The sequence below is a fragment of the Zerene cesonia genome, chromosome 18, assembly GCF_012273895.1.
Source record: "Zerene cesonia ecotype Mississippi chromosome 18, Zerene_cesonia_1.1, whole genome shotgun sequence".
Taxonomy (NCBI): Eukaryota; Metazoa; Arthropoda; class Insecta; order Lepidoptera; family Pieridae; genus Zerene; species Zerene cesonia.
In genome coordinates, this window is record NC_052119.1 from 6,007,830 (window position 1) to 6,030,042 (window position 22,213).

Below are 22,213 nucleotides of genomic sequence, written 5' to 3' on the forward strand. Positions count from 1 at the left end.
ACTCGAAAGTCCCGCACCGGAGCCATTAATAGCAGCAGCAGCGAGCGTGGGAAGAACTCCTTTGGGCTCTGAACCTGCACCGCAAGCGCCAGGTCCTCCCTGTGATGTCAGAGTTCCTTCTGCTGACGGTAGCATAGAAACACCAGAGAAGGCGGCTGGTGCTTCACCGGCACCTCAAATAACGCCATCGGCGAGTCCAGCACCTGTTACGACGCCAGTACCACAGATAGCCTCATCACCCCCAATTAGCGTAGCACCGCCCACAACGTCGACACCCCCTGCTCCACCGGCGACGCCTCCAGTAACGACCGTCGCTGATAGTGAAACACCAGCTAAAATAGCTTCTCCTAGTCCTCGAGATGGTGCAGCACCTGTTCGACATCTAGGAAAGAAAGCTTGGCTCCAGAGACACGAAACTGCTCCCATCGGTGAGGGCGACTGCTCGGGTGGTGGCGGAACTTGCATAACCCTGCCTATGACCATAAGCCGCATGTCAGAACCTGACGATTCTAGCTCAAATATTGTCGTGCCAGTCGCGGCGAAATCAATTCAAAGAGGAGTGAGAAAAACATCAAAACCCAGAAAGCCAAAGGAAGTCAACGGTCGAGTCGACGACGCCGAAGAAGATAGTTCTAGTTCAGATAGAGAGCCGAGTTCTCCGCCTAAGCGGAAGCCTCCCAAGGCGAAGCGGAAAAAAGGGGCGGTCAAAAAAGTGAACGACGAACCTAAGAAAAAGAAAGCGTCCGAAAGTGGTAGTGAAAGTGATAAAGAGAGCGACGACAAAGACTCTGATTCAGGTGGTAGTGGCAGTGGCAGTGGGAGCACATCCAGCAAGCGCGGAGGAAGCAGGGCTCGAGGGAGAGGATCCCGCGGGGGAGGGCGCGGCGGGCGGCGGAGGGAGGATCCCCCGCGGAGGACACCCTCCACCGCGCGGCCGAAGACGAGCACGGAATCGTTCCTGCAGAACGGGCCGTGTTTCGAAGTAGCCCCGCGCCTCGCCAAGTGCCGCGAGTGCCGGTGGTCGCCTGCTCAACGCGACAAAGATATGCCGAACATATTTTGCCGCTTCTACGCTTTTCGAAGACTGAAATACGCAAAGAATAGACAATTAGCTATAGCCGGATTTTCCGATCCGTATAAGGATGCAGAAGAGGTACGTATCGTTTGTTACGCATTTTCTTTGTTTGGTTTAATTTTAACGCGACTGTAGTACTAATGTTTTATTTCGTTTGTCAACAGGAGGATAATAAACTATGGTTGTCATCGTCAGCGGGTGCCGCTGAATTAGACATAGAAATGAGTTGCTTCTTACTGAGAGAGATTGGAGACCAATTCTGTGAATTGTTACAACAAGAAAAAGAGGCAGAATCACATCATTTAAATGAAGGTATTAAAATTAATATTGTGACTTCTTAAAGTTATATTTCTTGTCATTTATGTATAAAAAATCTAACGGAATTATATTGGAAATAATTCTTTATCAATTTCTTCAATGGATATGAGTGAGGTATCTTAAGACTAGAACATATTTCGGACAATTTGCCTTATCTGTTATCTGTTTATCAAATGTTTGTCTAGATACTTTCATTACTGATAACTGTCAAAGGGGAAAAAATTGTTGACTGCAATAAAAATAAGTGTCAAGATTATAACGTGTATTATTGTTACAGATAAGACGATAGCATGGAAACGAGTTGTCCAAGGCGTGCGGGAGATATGCGACGTTTGTGAAACAACGTTGTTTAACTTCCACTGGACCTGCGGCAAATGTGGTTTTGTTGTCTGCCTCGATTGCTATAAGGTGAGTCTAATAAACATGCATCAAGAAATAAACGAATTTATAGAAGTACTTATTTTTGAAACAAGAAGCAATACCAACACGATACTCGAAGCTTTCCTTTATAATTAAAATGCGCTCAATAAAATATAGTAATCTTACATTATCAACGCAAACCCTGAGCACTTCGATTATTAAAAAAAAACCTCTCAAGTTACAATAAGGATAAAGAAGAAGCAAAGAAAATCCATACTACTAATATGTATGCAAATGATCGTAATGTAACCTTGCATATAAATTACACGTAACTTTCCTTATTCGATGCTGGATACTAGGCCATTGTTTTATTTAAATCGTGTTTTGAATAAATTGATCTTTATCATCATGTTCCTGGCTGTTTTTAATTGAAATTATAATATATTTTTAATGGTATTATGTACTAAATATTAACGATTAATTTCAGTCAAGAGCCTCGGGCGAATCTGGTGGAAGTCCAGCTAGTGATACCAATAATTCAACCAATGCAGCCACGAATGGCGAAAGAGATTCATTCGGGTAAGATTGTTAATTTATATTTTATACCTCAAAATATAGGTATTCGCAAAAGTTTTGAGATATTTTTATAAAAGCGTGTATATTAGTTAATAATAATACCCAAATATTATTGAAAAATAATTAACACAAAACATTGCAAAAATCGATTTGACGTCAACTGATGGCTTGAATTATATTTGCATAGATAAGATATTTCTTGAGTTATCTGAATTAGGCATTTATTATTATCGTCTATAATTAAACATATAAAATACCTTATTTCCGCGGTAAAGCTAATGTTTTCATGTTTCATTCTTATCGTAAAGGCTTTGTCTAGAACAATTAAAGAAAATTATTCGATAAATATACTATGTAAATATTTTTTTTATTATGAACCCGATAAGGCATATAAAGAGATATAATTTATAAATTTCTGTCCATAATATCCGTTTACGTTACGTTAACATATGAGATGTCTTGCGTTATTTATTCTCAACAATAACTACACATACTTGTGCCCTCTGTACTTTTAAATTTATAAGCAGCCGCTAGCCACTCTGGTAAATTTCTTTCTTAATTAAAACGACTTTCATTATTTTCTTCCCCTAAAATTTCGTATTATTGTTAGTCGATAGCGTAAACCATCGTGCATGATAATGAATAGATCTGTCGGTATTGCAGGTGGCTGACGTGCACGTCGGGCGGCGCGCACCCGCTGCGGCGGCTGCTGCTGACGCAGATCGCGGCGGGCGGCGCGCTGGCGGCGGCGGCGGCGCGGGCGCACCGCGCGCGGGCCGCCTTCAGCCTGCCGCCGTGCGCGTGCGGCCTGCCCGCCGCCGCGCCGCCGCACCAGCGCGCCGCCGCGCGCCGCCTGCTGCAACAGGCGCTGCAGAAGGTGTGTGCGAGATGCCCTTTGTTTTTATATATAACCAGCTGTTCGCCCGTGGCACATTTATAGTCTATGACATAAGTTCTATGTCATTCATGCAAGTTGCAGCTAAATGGTGAAAGAACTTTTAAAATCAATCAGTACAAATGTACAAAAGTTTCCTCTTTATAATAGTTGTATATGTAATAAACCAATTCAAAAATCTTCACGACCCGTTTTTGTTGTTTATTTTTTTTATTGTTAAGTACATTAATCGTGAAGTTCTATTAAAAATAAAAATAAAAGAGGAGATACCTGTGTCTTTAATCAAATAAGAAGATAAGAGCTTTAACGGATTGTGATCCCCACAGTCAGAAAGTGTTATATGTGGATACTATATTAATAATATGATATACACATGTTTGATGTGGCTATTGTTCACCACTTAAAACTAAGAAAAGAAATTAACAAAATATCAACTTATTCTAAATATAAATGTTTATTTGTTACAGAATATCAAAAAAGAGGATGTAAAAGAAGAGAACAGCCCCACCAACGGCTCGTCCCCAGTGAAATCCGAGAACGGCAAGACCGGCAGTTCTATAGTCAGCTGGCTCTCCGACATGCCTCTCAAAACGGAAACCAAAACTGAGAAATCGGACTCGAGTTCATCAGATTCGGAGGAGAGTGGAAACTTCTCGACGTTGCGTGAGCTGCTGATACGGCCCGCGCCGGAGGGCGGCGAGGCGCAGCCGAAGAAGAAACAAAAGAAGAACAAGAGCGACCTGCTCGATGACGTCATATCCAGCGTCATAGACGAGAAAAAGGATGACGACGCGGAAGTGAAGCCCTTCGCGCTGTCCAACGTTGTGAAGAGGTACGAGCGCGGGCGCGGCCGGGAGGAGCTGCCCGTGCGCATCATGACGCTCACCGAGTCCAAGGTGCTGTACCCGGACGTGCCGCACTCGTGGCTCTGCGACGGGAAACTGTTGCACCTGACCGACCCCACTCACCCCGGGAACTATAAACCGTTCCAGGTAATTTTAGTAGAACTGTTTTTAATTCAATAATTTCGCGATTAGTTTTTATTTAATGAAATAGATTTAATTTGAGTTTCTATTATGCTCTGCTGAATTTTATAAACAAGAAGATAAGTTTGATAAGGTAGCCATTAATGAATGATGATAAAAATGTTTATTTCTATATTCTGAATTATAATAAAAGTTATTTTGTACGTTTTAGGATCAATGGAAACGTGGTCAACCAGTCCTCGTATCGGACGTGTCCAGTCTGCTCGATAAAGATCTGTGGTCGCCTGAGAGTTTCTCAAGAGACTTCGGTGACACCAGAGTGGATCTAGTGAACTGCGCGTCCGGCTTGGTGGTCCCCAACCAACCCGGGAAGAAATTCTGGGACGGCTTCGAGCTAGTCGCCAAGAGACTACGCGACGAAAGGGGTGCTCCAATGGTGCTCAAAGTGAAAGACTGGCCTCCCGGAGAAGACTTCGCCGAACTGTTGCCGACACGATTCGACGACCTCATGCGCGTGCTGCCGCTCAGCGAGTACACGTCGCGCAACGGCAAGCTCAACCTGGCCGCGAGGCTGCCGGACTGCTTCGTGCGGCCCGACCTCGGGCCCAAGATGTACACGGCGTACGGCGGCGCCGGCGGCACCACCAACCTGCACCTGGACGTGAGCGACGCCGTCAACGTGATGGTGCACGCGAGCGCGCCCGCCGACGCGCCCGAGCGCGCGCGCGAGGCGGCGCGCGCGGCCGAGGAGGCGGGCGTGGACGTGCTGTCGCGCAAGCGCGCGCGCGTCAAGCCGCCCGCCGCGCTGTGGCACATCTACGCGGCGCGCGACGCGGACAAGATCCGCGACTTCCTAGTCAGGGCCGAGGTGGAGCGCGGCGCGCGGCCGCGGCCGCAGCACGACCCCGTGCACGACCAGACGTGGTACCTGGACGCGGCGCTGCGCGAGCGCCTGTACCGCGAGTACGGCGTGGAGGGCTACGCCATCCTGCAGTGCCCGGGCGACGCCGTGTTCGTGCCGGCGGGCGCGCCGCACCAGGTGCGCAACCTGCTCGACTGCATCAAGGTGGCCGAGGACTTCGTGTCGCCGGAGAACGTGTCGCGCTGCTTCGAGCTGGCGCAGCAGTTCCGGCGGCTGTCGCGGCAGCACGCCAACAAGGAGGACAAGCTGCAGATCAAGAACATCGTGTACCACGCGGTGAAGGACTCGCTCTGCTGCCTCGAGGAGGCGCTCGCCGACGCCAAGTGAGGGCGCCTCGAGCCCCACGCATTTGATCTCAACTTCGAACGTAACATTAATCGTTAAGTTCCGCATTTAACGTAAGATTGGGAGCGAGTGTGATACGCGCTGTGCGCCGTTTCGTGTATGAGATGCCATTGAGCGTGGAGTGGATAGTGTACCAGTTTTGTGTGTAAATGTACTCGAAATGTGATTTAGTCCGACCACCGCGTTCGGAGCATGTGCAATGTAAATTAGTCTGAATATGGTGATATTGTTGAGGTGTGGATATGTTTTATGTTCCTTAATCGAAATACAAATAAACTCTTCTGGTTATTAATACAGCTTAATTGTAGCTATAGTGATATGTATGTATTGTGTAAATTTTTTAATTCGAATTCCATCGAGTACATATTAAGAAGTCTTGTAATTTTAAGTTATTGTATTGAAATAAAAACGTATTCGCTCGAAGCATTGTACATTAAACACGGCGTGTAGATAAGTTTCTCCTATATTAGATTTCTCAATTCGGTTGGTATGTTACAGAATGAATAGTTAAACAAAATATGTGACAATTTTATTTTGTCCTTATTGCTGTATTAGATGAAAGCAAGTTTTTTTTTGTACTGTGTATATTATGTATGGTTATAAGTTGGAATAAAAAGATGTTTATATTATGAGTGTTTTTTATTTTTCCTACGTACACATTTCATAAAATACAATAAAATATATTTAAATAGTGCAAAATAAATGCGGCCAATATTTGATATAATAATAACACTGCTATGAAAGCATTCTATTAAAAATCAAAAGTTACTGCATAATATCCAAGATATTATAGCTAGATGTCTGCTGGACGTTTTTGTTTGATAGTGGGATTAGAGTACACTAGCCCAGACTACTATTACCCCTCCCCGTATATATTTCTAAATGTACCTACGAACCGCCACAGATGACTACCGTGATATAAAAGTTCCATAAGATAAGCATAAAAATGAATGCGCGTATTTTTGGTATAAGTTCACGTTTAATTCACTCAAATATATTAACACAAATGTTGCTTTACTTATTTTATTACTTATATATTTTCTCAAATTCATTTATGCTGAAAATAAATTTTACTTATCGACTTGTAGATAACGTTGCTCATTATTCCTATACTGCCATCTATGGGTAGTTAGTAATAACTTATTTTGATCTACTTCGCCGCTATTCGACAATAGATGGCGCTGCATCGATATGTTTTAACGCCATCTAGACAAAACTTTAAGAATTTTTATTTACTGTTAGCCAACTTCCAAAAAGAAGGAGGGAATTCTGTGTTCGTCTATACGTATTTTTTAAATTTATTTTTCGTATTGGGTAATAAACTTATTACGAAAAACAAATATTTAATTATGTAAATGTAAAAATAAAACTGTTTTTTTATTTATCACATTATCTGTTTTTTTCACTTATTCGTTTTGAATAAAAAAATGTTTAAAAAAATTATGCGTTTCTTTATTTATATTTCTTGCATTGTGGTGGTAGTGGTTTGTGAATGGTTTACTATTATTATATTAAGACGTATTTGGTAGTAGGACGTAGGTTGACGTCTATGCAGAAAAAATATTTGCTTGCTTATTTAATTTACATAGGCGTTATCAAATATAATTATACAGTTAGGTACACGAGTATATAACGAGAAATGACTAATGTAACAGAATAAAAGATAGTAACCAAAGTAATATGCGTTAAATGTCTCTTAAGTTTGCCCAACTAGAGGACATAATCTTACCATCGATATTGTTTCAATCTTGATTTAATTTCAATTCGATTGCAATTATGCCTCGACCTCTATGTTGGATTGTTCATTTGTAACCAATTCAGGTGTAATGACCAGATTTTATTTATTTTTGAATCGCAGCACAAACGTGCGCCATCTAAAGTCTTAATTTTTACTAATTCGCTGTTCAATGGGATTCCATTGGATTGAATTCGATCGAACTAGATCTCGATACTGTGAATCAATCTCCAGATTATATTTATGCATTAATCAAAGATCTTCAAAATATGAGCTACTGACGAGTGCATGATTTACTAGTTTACTAAGAAATGAACTGAAACAAGTGTTTAGGTATTGTAAATCGATTTAATCTCCTTTGTGTCTATGCAGAGATAACTCTGAGGTCATGACGAACACACGAATAAAGTTTATTGATCCTAAGAACTCGATTTTAATAGCATGAATGTATCCTCTTATTATAAGCTTATTTGCCTACCTATTAAATTTTCATCACAAATGGAAAATAAATAAAAAAAATGTAGAATTTAAGTTTTTTTTTCAATTATGGCGACACAACTGTACATCAGATCAAAGTTCCATCAAATATTAATCGTTTTATGAAACATATTTTTTATCACGAAGGAAAAATAATTTCTTATTACTATACAAGGAGTGCAAACGGAGCCTTTAAAAATAAATAATAAAGTTCTGTATGTGAATTTAACTGGACAGTTATATGTACATACATTTATGTACCTATTCCACATCGATGCGTGAAGTTAGGACATCATTTTATATGTATATTTTTTGTCACAACCATATATATCGTCTTTTAAAATTGTTATATAGGCTGACAGCTTAATAAACAAAGTACTCTTAATTTTATTCCAAAAATCAGTAGTTACCAACCGTCATTTGTAAAATCTAGGAAGTCCGAAAAAGTATCTTTCGTATAAATCTTTACACTTACTAACTCATTTTTGTAAATACCAGGATAACCTATGATACCAATACACGGCCTTTTACAATAAAATAATATATAATATGCAATATGTACTTCATTTTGTTTATTCGCAACCAGCAGTTCTCTCATTACTCAATGCGCGAATGTATTTTTTAACAAACAAATTTATTGTAGGTGACGTGATTATAATGTGATCTCAGGCAGTGGCCGGTGGCCACATATAAATTGAATCCGACCCCCACCACTGTTAGTTTACCTTTAGTGAGCACGGAGCAGACCTGTTTTGTAATATGAAGTCGATAACTGTATTTTTATTTGGTGAGTATTTTGATTATTTTATTTAGGAGATATGCGGATTCATTAGAGTTCTTGTTATTGGTTTCTTATCATCTATATTTACAGTGATGATACATAATAAATGCTATTTTGGCTTATTCGCTCTCAAATTATGAAAAATGAGATTTTTTTTATAAAAAATGCTTAATGAAAACAATACTGTAAAAATATAATATCGTAAGTTATTATATTTTTACTTATATATTTATATTTTTATTTTATATCTTTTTTAGTTACGAGACTGTCTAAAAACAAGTTATATTTAATTTTATAATGACTGTGTGATCTAAAATTTCATAAACGTTTTTTTTGTTCAATAATTACATATTTTGCTAGCATGTACCCGGACAATTGCATTGTACATTACTGGACAACCCACCTAATAAAGGGTCAATTTGCCTGAAGCAACATAACAATAGTGTCCATTGATATATAATTACAATATTTTTTATAAATAATCAGTCATATGAATCAAATTCAATTTATAAAACAATTTTCTTTCTTTGCGTTACCTTAGAATTATGCTTAAAAACATAAGTTTCCATTTTATCTGAAATCTGCAATGTTTGTTAACATACATGCGTGACCCTTTTTGTTTTTTTATTTTTTTATTTATATACAAAAATGAGCAAACTACATCATTGCCACTTAAGGGTATTTTAAAAAAATAAATAACCTGTTCTCAATCCTACCAAATAAACATATAAGGTAACAGGCGTTGTCGCATTTTACTATATTTACAAAGATATAAGAAGCCATCATTTCTTTAATAAACTAGCAATAACCGGAGCAGCTTGTGATGGCTTCCTGTCGTTATTTGATGAACTCTAATTTGTGACCCTACTTGTCTTGTTAGAGTCATGTTAGCACAAGGTCTCCTAGATACTTATGGCGTTAGTGAAATGAGATTTAAATTGGATAAATCGTGGCTCATCTTAGAAGTAGATGATTTCGTAAATGATGCTGATAGAATACGATGTCATGTTTATATTTTCCTCGTCTTAGTGTTAATAATTAATCAATAACAAAGTAAAAAATCGGATTTTTGGTATATTATATATTAAGCAACCCAAGGAATAGATGCATCCATTTCATTGCTAACGCAATTTATTATATATTAATTCTCAAAACATGGTACAGTAATAAACAATTATATAATCATGTTTCAGTGGCCCTGATAGTGGCGGTATCATGCCGTTCCGACAAACCAGACTTGAAGCAACTGAAGGCAGAGGCGGCCCGCAAGAAGGCTTGTATGCACGACTGCTCGAGCGTCAAATTCGAGCCCATTTGCGCGGGAAAGCAGGGAGATAAGCCCAAGTCCTTTGGCAGCGAATGTGTCATGAACAACTATAACTGCGAGAATAAAGATAGTTAGTATCTTTAATTCACATTTTTTTATATTATTTATGTGGTGTAATGAATTGTTGATGGCTATAAATGAATGGCCTCCATCCGAGCTTGCCATATTTACCCGTAAAAGGTTGCATAAAATAGTTTTTGATATTACCTAATTTGTGTGTGATGTTTTCATTAGACCATACATTAATTACAGATTAGCGTGTTTACTTTAGTTAAACATGTTTTAAGCTACGCTTTTCTCATTTTCTATTCGATTACTTCACTGCTCCTCAGGCTGCTAAAACGAGACCAGTTTTGTTTGAAAACCTTAGTAGCTAATCTCAAGAATAAACAAAACTTGTTAGCAACTTTAAGACCCCAAATTTCATTAAGTGCCAAAGTACGTAATTACTACTAACAGAAACCTAGATTATATTCTTATTATGTCCAATTGAACGTAGTAACAGAGATCACAAAGAATTACTTTACGATTACTTTTCCTTGTTTAAGTCTTGTCTGAGATAATGATCACAACGACTTTGAACAGAAGGCTCGAGTTGTCATACACAGTCGTGTATTATGTCTCTTCAATAGTACCTAATTATTTTCGTGAATTTAGCGAGCATGATCTAAAACCACTACCACATTTCTATGAATTTCGATGTAAATAACATTGCATGTCTGTCGAACCATATCGTGATGTAAGCGAGAGGCATTGTTTGTAAACCGGTGTGAGTCATGTTACCTTGATTTCAATATAAACCTTACACATGGGTTAATCTAGATCATTATGACTGTACCTGTTTCTTTGTTTTATTTGGTTACTTGCAGTCTGTAGTTATATCGTTTTTTTATTAAATAGGTGGCTTAGTAATAATACCTAGCTTCTATCTTCTTTAGAACAGAAAAGAACAGAAAATGGTACTTTTTCCTTAATTTTATATGACCTTGCAACAACGTTTCGCTAGCCTATACGATTTCAAGATTAAGATAAAGAATACTACATCTCTCTACATCTATGTCCTTATGTATTTTAATTTTCATTAAAACTTTGTAGAAAATATTCTACTGACTTGTACAAACAGACATTGAAATTATCTAAAGATAAATTATTTGATGAAATAATTACACTTAAAATAAATTAAATAAATAACCACGCAATTGCATATTAATATGGTCCAGTATACTCATTATTACAACAATTTCATTGCTCATTAATTTAACTATAAAGTTAGAAGGTTGAAGTCCACTTTATATTATCATTATTTATTCAATTTCATCATAACATGGGACGATCAGTTTTATCCATTGAGTTACCTGTGTCAAACTACCATTACAGCAATCTCAGTTACAATTTTCTAATTTTATTATAGCCCTTGATATATATGTTTTTAAACTCAGCGACAATCAAATCGCAGTAGCATATAAATTCTGTTATTGCAATAGGCTGGCTCAGTAATCATAAGTTAATGTTAATAAATAACACCACAATGTTAATGATTTTATCTTTATCATTTCAGCTCTGCAGAAGATCAGCAAGGGCGAATGCGCAGGATCCGATGGTATTCGTCTCTCTTAACTTCATTTACAATGAGTCTGCACTGCAATTACTCGTTTCGAATACTCACATTTTTCATAGCAAATAGTAATTTTGAGTTTGACTTCACATAAGTTTATTTATCTTCTTTGTCACTCGCAAGCGCTCATGTAATGATTATATTTTTTATTTGAAAAAATAATAAATGAATTATGTTCATTTTTTGTGCTTTGTTTTCTTAATGTATGAATTATTCTTGTTGAGACGTATAAATAGAAATTAACATATACTCATACATAATATATACGGACATGCTATTCAAAATTACTCAAATAAATAGAGAATTTTAACTGTTTCTGATGATAAATACATATTATGTAATGGCTAAATTGGCTTACATATTTCAATCTTCCTTTCAATAATGGCTTACACAATTCTTCTTATTCATTAATTGGATAAATATTTAGTATTGGAGACATAAAATAGAACAGCAGATCAGAAAATAATGAAACCAGAACTTTCTGTTTTATCAAAACAAGATTCGCTCACATAATAATGAGTCAAGTTTAGATATGTTGTAAAAACATCCTGATCTGAATGATGATGTAAATAATATAATTAAAATGATAACAGCGTAAGTCTCGATAAGAAAACTAGATCACATTTGTTATTGGTAATGTAGAAGCATACACAACAACAATGTCATTTAAGACTGCTTGGCGCCGGTAAATAACTCATAGACAAGTGGTTTTTTATTATACATTTTCAATATTTTTATACGCTAACATAAAAACGGTATTTTTCACGACACCGGCAAACCTAAGTGGGGAAAAAATAATCTATTGGTTTATAATATGGTGTATATTATTATTACAGTACAAAAACTTGTTGATAAAAACTTGGTTTCTTCTTTCTTACTTTTTGTCACTTTGACAAGTTATCATTTTGTAGATAAATAAATCTAGGAACTAGAAATTTGGAAAGAGGGTTTACAAATTATCTGTAGGCTTTTCATGGGGGAGTATTCCACCTCTTTTGTAAATAATCACAGAACTGATTATTTTATGTTAGAATTGCAGATAGGAACGAAAGACGGGTTATGGATATTAATCAAGTTAAAATTAATAATTTAAAAACGGTCAAGTGGGAGGCGGACTCGCGACATACAAATAAGCTAAAGAGCAAATACAAAGAAATAGGGCACCCATCTAATTTCCGACTTTGCAAACAATTGCTTAACTTTTTTAACATTGTGCGGAACCTGATTATCATATAACCTTCAATTAAAATTGGAATTATTTTTTCTTGTCATCTGAGTCTTGTCAATAAAAAGAGCAATGAGCAAGTGTCCCCCAAAACCACCAGACCCTTGTGCTCAAGTATGTCCGCCACCACCACCTCCGCCCCCATGCAGAGTAAAGCCAATAATGCGAGGTCTACACTGGGCGCAGACAAAAGTTATTATCATTCAAGCTTTGTGTTTAAGCTCGTTTGCTGGAGCTTGTGTGTACTTCTTCCTGGGAAGACCAAGGAGAGCGAAATACAAGGAGTATTACGCGAGGGGAGAGTTTGATGATTGGGCCGACGAGATGGCAAGAAAAGGATTATTTCAAGCTGTTCCAAAAGAAAGTTTAAAGGATAATGTGCCCAAAAAATAAATTAAGCTGTTATTTTATAAATATGGAAATACATACATGCATTATGGAAATTGGTGCTTTTCGGCTAGATAATAGTAATAAAAATTACTTATTGACGAGTAGGTGTCAAAAGTTATGATAATAACACGAGGGAAGGTTGTATGCAAAAAAGAAATACACTTTTAAATAAAGAGGAACATCAACTAATATCACTAATACATATTAAAATGTAGCAAAAAGTTTTATTGAAATCTCATACACTAACTGGTGCCGTGATACAATCCAATGTTTATTGTTATGTACTTAGTACAATAAATAACAGATCTACTTATTCTAGATTGCATCTTAATACTACACTTTTAAGACATTAATAATTATTATAAAACACATAATATAAAAACACAAAAATTTAGGAACTTTCAATAGGCCGAAATAATACATTATATAAATACTTATAACTTTTTGATTTCACAAAATAAGAATCATCGCTTGAAGTTATCTAAAATTAGGTACAAATGGAATTACTGATTGTCAGCTATAAGACATTTCTTTGCAATCATGAAAGGTACGGATAGTTGATATAAAATAATATTGTTAACATTAAATTTAACTTTATAATTAGAGCATTAGGAACAATACATATATAAAAGAAATACATAGGCACAGATTTACCTACTATTTTAATTTATTTTGGTTGCCAACACACAAAAATCATGATAGAAATAATATATGCATTAAGTTATATAAAGTTGTTAGACATGATTAATTTAGGCATGAATTACTAATAAGTACCTATAGCCAAATTATGGCCCTATTAAATTATTTCTTATTGTTATTAATAATTACGATAATGATGGACGAAGGGTGTCATGTTGTCGCAGCTGATTAAATACCAGGAATTTAGGAAATAATCAACACTCTCCAAGACTCGTGATGGCATAATCTGAAAAAGTTTCATGTTAATTAAAAACAAGAACTTATAACGGAAAATTATAAAATTTTTCAATTACTTGTAAAAAAATGAAGTTTTTGATAGATTCTAAGAAATTTCAAAAGGCATGTCTTATTTGATTATTTCAGTAAATACTACTAAATGATATGAACCACCATTATTTGTACATATTATGATAGTATCAAGACATTATGAGGTTTTGTAATTTTTTTTTGTTATTATAATTTGAAGTCGTACAGATTTCTATGTCAATTTGACAGAGCAAGGTTACATATTATGGGACTATATGGCGCATCCCCAATATACGAATCGTATTTACAAATGAGTACACTACGAACCCGCTTCCCGTTTTATCTTTGAAGATAACTTATCCGTGAGTTTATGTTAACGCGCATGGACGTTTATGATAACCCATTATAATGTAGGTAATAAATACTATGTTTATGTTATGAATACCTATTTGTAATCTGGCATCTAATATTCCGGGCATCACTTTCAAAAGCTATCAGCATATTTAGAAAGATAGCAATCCTACTTATATATAGCTGTAATATGTCTTTCGGTAGCAAGGCGTTTATATTCATGGGACCATACTTATATTCAAAATTGAACAAAAAGCTAAATATCTATCCTATGACTAAGTTCCGCTGTAAAAAAATTGTTACAAATTGGTTATTTAATCTAGACTACTTAGAAACTGAAAACCTCGTTACAATAATTTCTTGATTAAAATATAAACTTTAACATTAACGTACTATTAATATGAATATTATCACTCATACAAACACATACACACACACTCACACACACATACACACATACACTCAACTCAATACTCAAAATGGCATGTAATAATTAAATATTTACTTTTTTATGTAATACGATGAAAGAGATTGAGCCTCACAACACAGGGGATCCTAGTGTGGGGTTCAATGCAATATATATATATCTATATCATGTGAAACTTTTTGAAACAAATAAAGAAATTTTATTATTATTTATTATTATTACTTATCCTACTAATATTATAAATGCGAAAGTTTGTGTGTGTGTGCTTGTTACTCTTTCGCGCAAACTACTGAACAGATTGCAATGAAATTTGGTATGTAGACAGCTGGACAATTGGAATAACATATAGGCATTTTATCCCGATATTCCTACGGGATACGGACTTACGCGGGTGAAACCGCGGGGCGCAGCTTGTAAAACATAAAGTAGAGACCACTTGAAGTAGTAATTACTATTTAATATCTTTAGTTACAATATAAATATAAATATGGCTAGTTTACATAGAAAACTTCAAGCAAATCCATTTAGTAGCTAATGTAGTAAGATAGCAAACAACATCTGTACATTTTATAACCATCCAAATTTTAGAATTTGCGATGTTTGTCATTGAATGTATTTTAAGGTATTCTAAGCTAAGTACCTGCTATTTAATTTCTGATTTTATAAATATGACTTATTTGAATTTAATGATAGCATGGTATGGTTTTTAAGGCATTATTTTTAATCGTCATCCATTTTTACGATTATTATTTTTTATACTTTTTAATAGCGCCTTCCCGCGTTTATTGAATACTCTACGGGAAGAATCTATTACCATTATAATAGTTATTATAATAATAATTGTATTTTACGATGATTTATAATTTACAGTTTAACCGTATCTGATTTATGGAGGAAATACACTTAGATATTATCGAGACCAATAAAATATGAAATTATGGAATCCTAAATATAGGTTACATTTATCATTTGGTTTAAATATAGCTATTTGCTGACCGATGATTTATGTCAATAGAGATACTCGATGCTATTTAAAGCTTTTGATAAATAGAGAAAAAGCCATTGACGGAAATGTACACGTAGCTTGTGAATAAAATTCTTCGATACTAACATTTTTTATCTAATTCAAATTTTGTTTTCCACATGAAAGAAAAACCTTTTTGTTTATGTTTAAACCTTTCCTTTTTCTATGTCAAAATTTGTAAGTACGTATTAAAAATCCGTGCAGTTTAGCACATTTTTTGATAATTAAAGCATATATTTATAACTAGTGGTCCGCCCCGACTTCGCCCGTGGTACATATATAGCCTTTTCATTTTAAGATTTTTTCAAACAAACAAACTCTTCAGTTTTTTAATATTAGTAAAGATTACGTATGAGGTCATAGTAGTCCTACAATTTCTGACTCTCTACTAGTTTTAACTAAAACTTGAACCACATTTTTTTCTTCACCCTTACATCTTAATATTATAATGAAAGCCATTCCACGTAATGTAACGGATTGACCACGGCAATTTAGGTACGAACTAGAATGGTTAGGAAAAGAATATAGACCCGAGTGTTTTTTTTTTTATTTTTCAATACGGACTGTGAAAAAAATAGATTACACGCGGACTTACATGTACTTTCACGGCACGAAACTGCCTCCAATTCGCATAATGTAGCAAAGGTGCGCGCCGTGCCGGCCGCGTCGAATGCGCAGACCGGGCCGGCGCGCGGCGCGGCGCAGCGGCCCGCGCATAGCGGCGGGGGCACCCCCTCCCGCACCCGGGCGCGGACTAACTCCGCTGGTATACGGACCTCCGGATCCACTTGGATTTCGTTATCATCTCTTATGTATATCGGCCTGAGGACGGGCAACCGAGCAGTGGACGCTTCGTGCAATGCTGGAAGATGAGATTTTGTGTGAAAGCGACGTCAAAACTCAAGTGCAATAGATCATGAAATGCACTAAGCATACAAAGAAAACATTGTATAATTCTTAAGATATTGAATTGAAGAAAACGACACTCAATTGTGACGGATAAAAATCTAAAAGTATAAAATGAATCCATGACCCCATATTAATGAAAATTCTTTTCTATTTTCAATACGGAACATTATTTACATATTTGTAATTGAATTATATCGTTTTGCTCTTCTAAAAGACTAGCTATTGTATCAAGCGACAGCTAGAAAATCTGCACACCATATATTACGTAGAAATCTGCAAGTCAAACTCCATACCTACACAGATAAATTAATTGGAACACAAACAATGTTGATTGTGTTTGTTTTATTCCGTTATTGTTTTGTCGCCGACTTCGTGTGACCCTCTATAATCTAATCAATAATATTTGTATTTGTTCTCCGAAACTTTTCCTGTGATCTCATCCTTATTACGCATTTAACCAACCAAGACAAACTGCAATGCTGAATGTATCAACTAAATATGCAGTTTTGTATAACAAGTTAATATCGATTAGATAGTCTTTTCACTTTTGTAAACAATGACTATCAATGGAAATATATTTTTACCTTCCTTTGTCTTTCTTGTACCATGTGTTATTTACCTTATATAATATGCCTGTAGTGGAAATTTGGTAATTAAATGTCACAAAATAAAACACGTAGCGAAAGAAACAAGTATCTTTATAGTGCTACTGTTACAATTATTTATTTTTTCCCATATTTTTAGAAATAATAAATTTAAACAAAATATGATGCGACAAGATACAAAAAATGCAATTTTCGTAAATGATTCAAGCCATTGTTTTGAATTTTATTCACATTATTTGTGAGGAAGACAAGAACCTTTTTTTGAGATGATAAAACTCATGTTCTTATTATCTCAGATGTATTGAGCATTTTTCAAAATCTATATATGTATACCTATATAAAAGCGAAAGGTCACTCACTCACTCATCTTGAAATCTCAAAAACAGCTAAATGTTTAAAGGTGTTATTTGGTAGGAAGTTAGTTTGTAGTTAGTAAAAGCGCACCTCGGATTTTACAAGAGGGCTGCGTTAAAGATATCCAGGTCTGCCGACAGTTTATATGAAAGTCCTTTATTTTCGGTGTTGCAAAATTGAAATTTGGCAAAATGGTAGTTAATACTTAGTTGAGGTTCTGGAGGTTGAAGAGTTGTATTGAGGGCATTTTAGGATTGTCGCTAGATTGTATGAAATTTATAAATTTTTCGTACATATTACCCCAGTAAGATGTATCCCTATGAATATTTATTTTGACGAAGGCGGGCGAAGCTGCGGGCAACAGCTAGTTTTATATAAAATCAATAACCTAATTTCGTAAATTTAAGCAAATTGAACTATTATCTTATTAAATTACTTATATATGTTATTAGTAACGAATAAAATCTGTGCATAGTGATATATTTTTATATTAATTCTCAGGCATTCCTTTATGCTTTGATATTTTCAGAGAAGTAGTAGTTTTAACAGATGTGGTGATAGCCAAATCTATATGAATAGGATAATATGAAACCTTGCAATGTTGTAAAGTGAATTAGTAATATAATATATAATATAAGCAGTGGTGGCTCAGTGGTGAGAACCTCGGACTTCAAAATCGATAAGTCAGGGTTCGAGACCGGGCGAGCGTGCAGGAAATAAATTGATTTTTCAATTTATCTGCGCATGTTGATAACATCACCACTGCTTAAACGGTGAAGGAAAACATCGTGAGGAAACCGGCATGTCCAAGAATTAAAAGTTCGACGACATGTGACATCTGCCAACCCGCACTTGGCCAGCGTGGTGGATTATGGCCTGAACCCTCATAGGAGGCCTGTATCCCAGCAGTGGGAACATATATGGGCTGATGATGATGATGATGATGAATTAGTAATACACGGCATCTTAAGAAAGTAAAACATACTCGAAAAAACTAGTGATATATATTTACAGAGTTTTTGCTTGAGATTAATAGAAAGATAAGTGACAAATATTAAATTTTCAAGTCTTATTAATGTTGGTTGTGAAACGTGCATAATTTCTATTCCTTCGTATGTTTGACGTCACTTGACACTCACGACATTTTAGAATGAGATGATTTTTGAAAACAAAAAAGATAAATGAACATGTCAATATGTATTTTGAAAAAGCAAAAAAAAAAAAACTGTTAAGTGAAGTAAGTAGCTAATCATTTTGAAATTTTGAAATTGTAAATGACTACGAGGCAATAAATTATTGAAATTACGTAGCACGTAGTTCGTTGGCAATTAAGCCAATAATCTATGCTCGAACTAGTTAAAATGTAAATACGTTCAAAGAGCGATATGAAGATTATTCTAGACTCTAGGATCGAAGTTTTTCTAGACTTTACACTGAATATGGTGTTATACATATATAAATGTTACTTTATACTATTTTTTGTCGTAGCGGGCAACTGAGCTGGTGGTTCGCCTGATGGTAAACGATAATCATCTCTCATAAAGATTCACATAGAGATAATTCCTCTGCGAATGTGCTGACGATTGGAAAGGAGAAATGGATTTTTATTGTGGGAGTCGAGCACGCTTCGGCACGAATTGGGCCAGCTCGCACCGGGGAAGTAGCACACCCCCACAGAAAACCGGCGTGAAATAGTGGCATGCCACTGTGTTTCGTACGGTGAGTGGGGGAGCCGGAGGCCTGTTTCCTTTTCCTCACCCGTCCTAGTCCATTCCTTCTTTCCAGTCGTTAATCCTTTCCTTTTCCCTTACCCCATAAAATCGGGCAGCGCATTCACAGAGGTACTACCTTTGCGAATGTTTATGGGCGGTGGTGATCGCTTACCATCAGGCGAACCACCAGCTCAGCTGCCCGCTATGACATAAAAAAAAAATGGACTGGGGAGGGTTTCCCGAGTGCGAGCTGGCACAATTTGTGCTCAAATAGCTCAAAGCGTACTCAACCCTAAGTTATGCCGGCAAGCATTATAAAAAATTAATATTTATTATAATTACAATTTGTTCTGTAGCAAAAAATATGAGCAATTAAAATTATACTTTGTTTCATACAAAATTGTATGAATGTATCGTGGGAATAAATTTATCTCGTTTCCTGGTGATTCATGAGGAAGCTTCCATTGATTTTAATATGGCTTTATAAAATATTTTGTGACAATTTTCCATTATCTACGATAAACATTTGTATCCATTAAATGCATGTATTGATCCATGTAGAAAAGTTAATATAAAATTTATATATGTTGCTTGTCGAATTAATTTCTTAAAATATTAAATATTCCTAAGTTAAGATATTGTTCATGCAACTGGTATACCTATTCAGGGCTTCTTTGTTTATATAATATGATTAATCGATAAAATAAACATGGAAAATATATACGGAACTGGAAACTTAGTCTCAGTCACAGATTATATAATACGTATAATTAATATAGTGAATAAATCGCGTTTAAAATCCGTTCAAAAGTCTTTAATTTCTAAATGTATAATACTCCCTTAAAATCAAACACGAGAAAATACTAGGGATTAACAATAATAAAGCCTGCAATAAGCTCCATCGTAACATGACTGCTGCCTCCAGGTTTGACTACCAGAGAGGAAACTCTTCAACAGCAAAGCGGTTTACGTAGTAAGTGGAGTGTGCAGTGCAAGAATCACATAACAAAATTCATCGCATCTCACGCATAATGTGACTTCCTCTCGGCTGTGTTGTCTGATAACCCTAGGAGCAAGCCGCCATACGGTCTAACATCACAGCTGCGTGTTTTTGTCTTTGTATGCTTACATCATTGCGCCGATAAAGGGCCACTAATTGGTAGTTATCATAGCAGATAAGTGTAATAATATGCGTTAAAAGTTTAGTAAGGAATATTACGAAGTTATTTTGACTAGCTGATTACTACGCCCATCATTGTATAGGTACAGGTTTCCTTACTTTAGTAATGTATGTAAGACATTTTAAAGAAAATCATAAAAAGAAAAACCCTATGATCTGTTTATGCAGGTTAGGTTGTATGGAGAAATCTCAAAATTACCATAGAAATGAAAGTCAACAGAAATCTTTAAGTTTCATTGTGACATTTTAACTCTATTTCCTAACTTTTTAAAAGAGGAATAGCTACTGAAGTCAGGACAAATGCAATTCTATGAACTATTGACTCACCAACGAGTATTATTATGCACAAAAATGCCCTCCAGCTTTTCATTTCCACTAAATACCGTCCAAAAGCAACCGTTACACAATTGTCAATTCACACACAGTCTATAATTAATTCTATTGTCTTTTCTTTTTTCTATAGTCTATAGAACGATTGATAAAAAAGAGAACGGTGATTTAAATTTTATTCGATATTTGAATACACCGCAATGTTGTTTGTAAGGGATTTATTGGTTAACTGTATCAGTAGCGTTCGGAGCGCGCTTCGGGATGGACGAAAGGGGGGATGTGGTAGTGGTGTGGCACTGATAACCTTTGCCACGGCCGGAGGACGTACAACCGATAACAACAGTGCCTTTTATATGAACGACTAATGAGTATTCTTTCCACGATTGTTAATTTACGATAAATATTTATTGTTTGTGTTTGTAAATTTAATCGATGTAATCGGTGGCGAACGGCGTAAATTTTTTAAAGGAACATTTTATAAAAGCTTTTATTTCATGGTAATTTGAAATAAACATACAAATCACATGCATGCGAATTAATTATATATATATTGACATATTGTAAGTCATAACAAAAATTACACAGGGAAGTACTTACTTCAGCTAGCAGTTAGCAAAGTGCATTAGACGTAGTTATTATAACTCCTACGCAGTCGTAAAATACGTGATACGTGTAACGTCAGTGGCTAGATCATACACTTTCCCAGGACGGCACAGTCATGGGTTTGCTCTTATTAATATGCTTTGTATATATAATAGTAATATAAATAAAAAGTTTATAAGAATGATTGTTACCTATAGTTTCACGCAAAAACCTCCTTTGAGATCAGTAGGTATGATCTTTTATATTTGGTATAGAGAAATCATTACGTTTTGGGGTAGGCTACATTTTATCCGGGTACCACGAGTGGAGTCGCAGGTTCCAGCTAATATATAAATTAAGTCATAGTAAAATGATTATAACTGTTAGAATACAATCTGATCCCGCGATCTGATCTATGGAGCCTATCGAAAAATTGTGAACCGTAATATACTGCTTATAATGAAACAATTTTTTTCTATAGATTTCCCCAATGTAAAACCATTTAATTGTGAAATGGGTATTCGGGTTAGGTTAGGTTTGGTTTGTTTAAATACTACACAAAAATCGGAACCCAACAAAGTGGGGCTCTGTCGACACGTAATTTTTCGTCAGTTTACAATCACTAGTCAGTTTACACCGTGTCTCGGGAGTTCACTGCTAGGGGTATGGGGGAGATGATACATCTATTTCACTGATAGATATATATTCTTTATGCAAGCAGGTGATCAGCCTTCTGTTTATAATCACTGGAGTCAGATTAAGATCTA

At 35.9% G+C, this 22,213-nt stretch overlaps 3 protein-coding genes across 3 annotated transcripts in view; 2 read left to right on the forward strand and 1 right to left on the reverse strand.

Moving 5' to 3' along the window:
* The window catches only part of LOC119834076 (lysine-specific demethylase 3A), a 126,532-nt gene extending 120,426 nt beyond the window's left edge, over nucleotides 1-6,106 (forward strand). Inside the window, exons 12-18 of the mRNA XM_038358358.1 lie at nucleotides 8-1,153; nucleotides 1,240-1,387; nucleotides 1,671-1,801; nucleotides 2,241-2,332; nucleotides 2,993-3,206; nucleotides 3,692-4,216; nucleotides 4,422-6,106. Coding sequence (XP_038214286.1) covers nucleotides 8-1,153; nucleotides 1,240-1,387; nucleotides 1,671-1,801; nucleotides 2,241-2,332; nucleotides 2,993-3,206; nucleotides 3,692-4,216; nucleotides 4,422-5,459 — 3,294 coding nt within the window. The 3' untranslated portion in view covers nucleotides 5,460-6,106. The remainder of the gene's footprint in view (nucleotides 1-7; nucleotides 1,154-1,239; nucleotides 1,388-1,670; nucleotides 1,802-2,240; nucleotides 2,333-2,992; nucleotides 3,207-3,691; nucleotides 4,217-4,421) is intronic.
* Nucleotides 6,107-8,323: 2,217 nt separating this feature from the next.
* LOC119833807 lies at nucleotides 8,324-11,529 on the forward strand. The gene is made up of 3 exons (XM_038357994.1): nucleotides 8,324-8,476; nucleotides 9,664-9,867; nucleotides 11,356-11,529. Exons 1-3 carry the CDS (start codon nucleotides 8,449-8,451, stop codon nucleotides 11,412-11,414), a joined length of 291 nt encoding a protein of 96 aa, XP_038213922.1. The 5' UTR covers nucleotides 8,324-8,448; the 3' UTR covers nucleotides 11,415-11,529.
* Nucleotides 11,530-13,231: 1,702 nt separating this feature from the next.
* LOC119833812 lies at nucleotides 13,232-21,116 on the reverse strand. Its single transcript, XM_038357999.1, has 3 exons — nucleotides 20,862-21,116; nucleotides 16,370-16,636; nucleotides 13,232-13,952 (listed from the first exon to the last, which is right to left on the reverse strand). Exons 1-3 carry the CDS (start codon nucleotides 20,902-20,904, stop codon nucleotides 13,921-13,923), a joined length of 342 nt encoding a protein of 113 aa, XP_038213927.1. The 5' UTR covers nucleotides 20,905-21,116; the 3' UTR covers nucleotides 13,232-13,920.
* Between the last annotated feature and the right edge of the window lie 1,097 nt (nucleotides 21,117-22,213).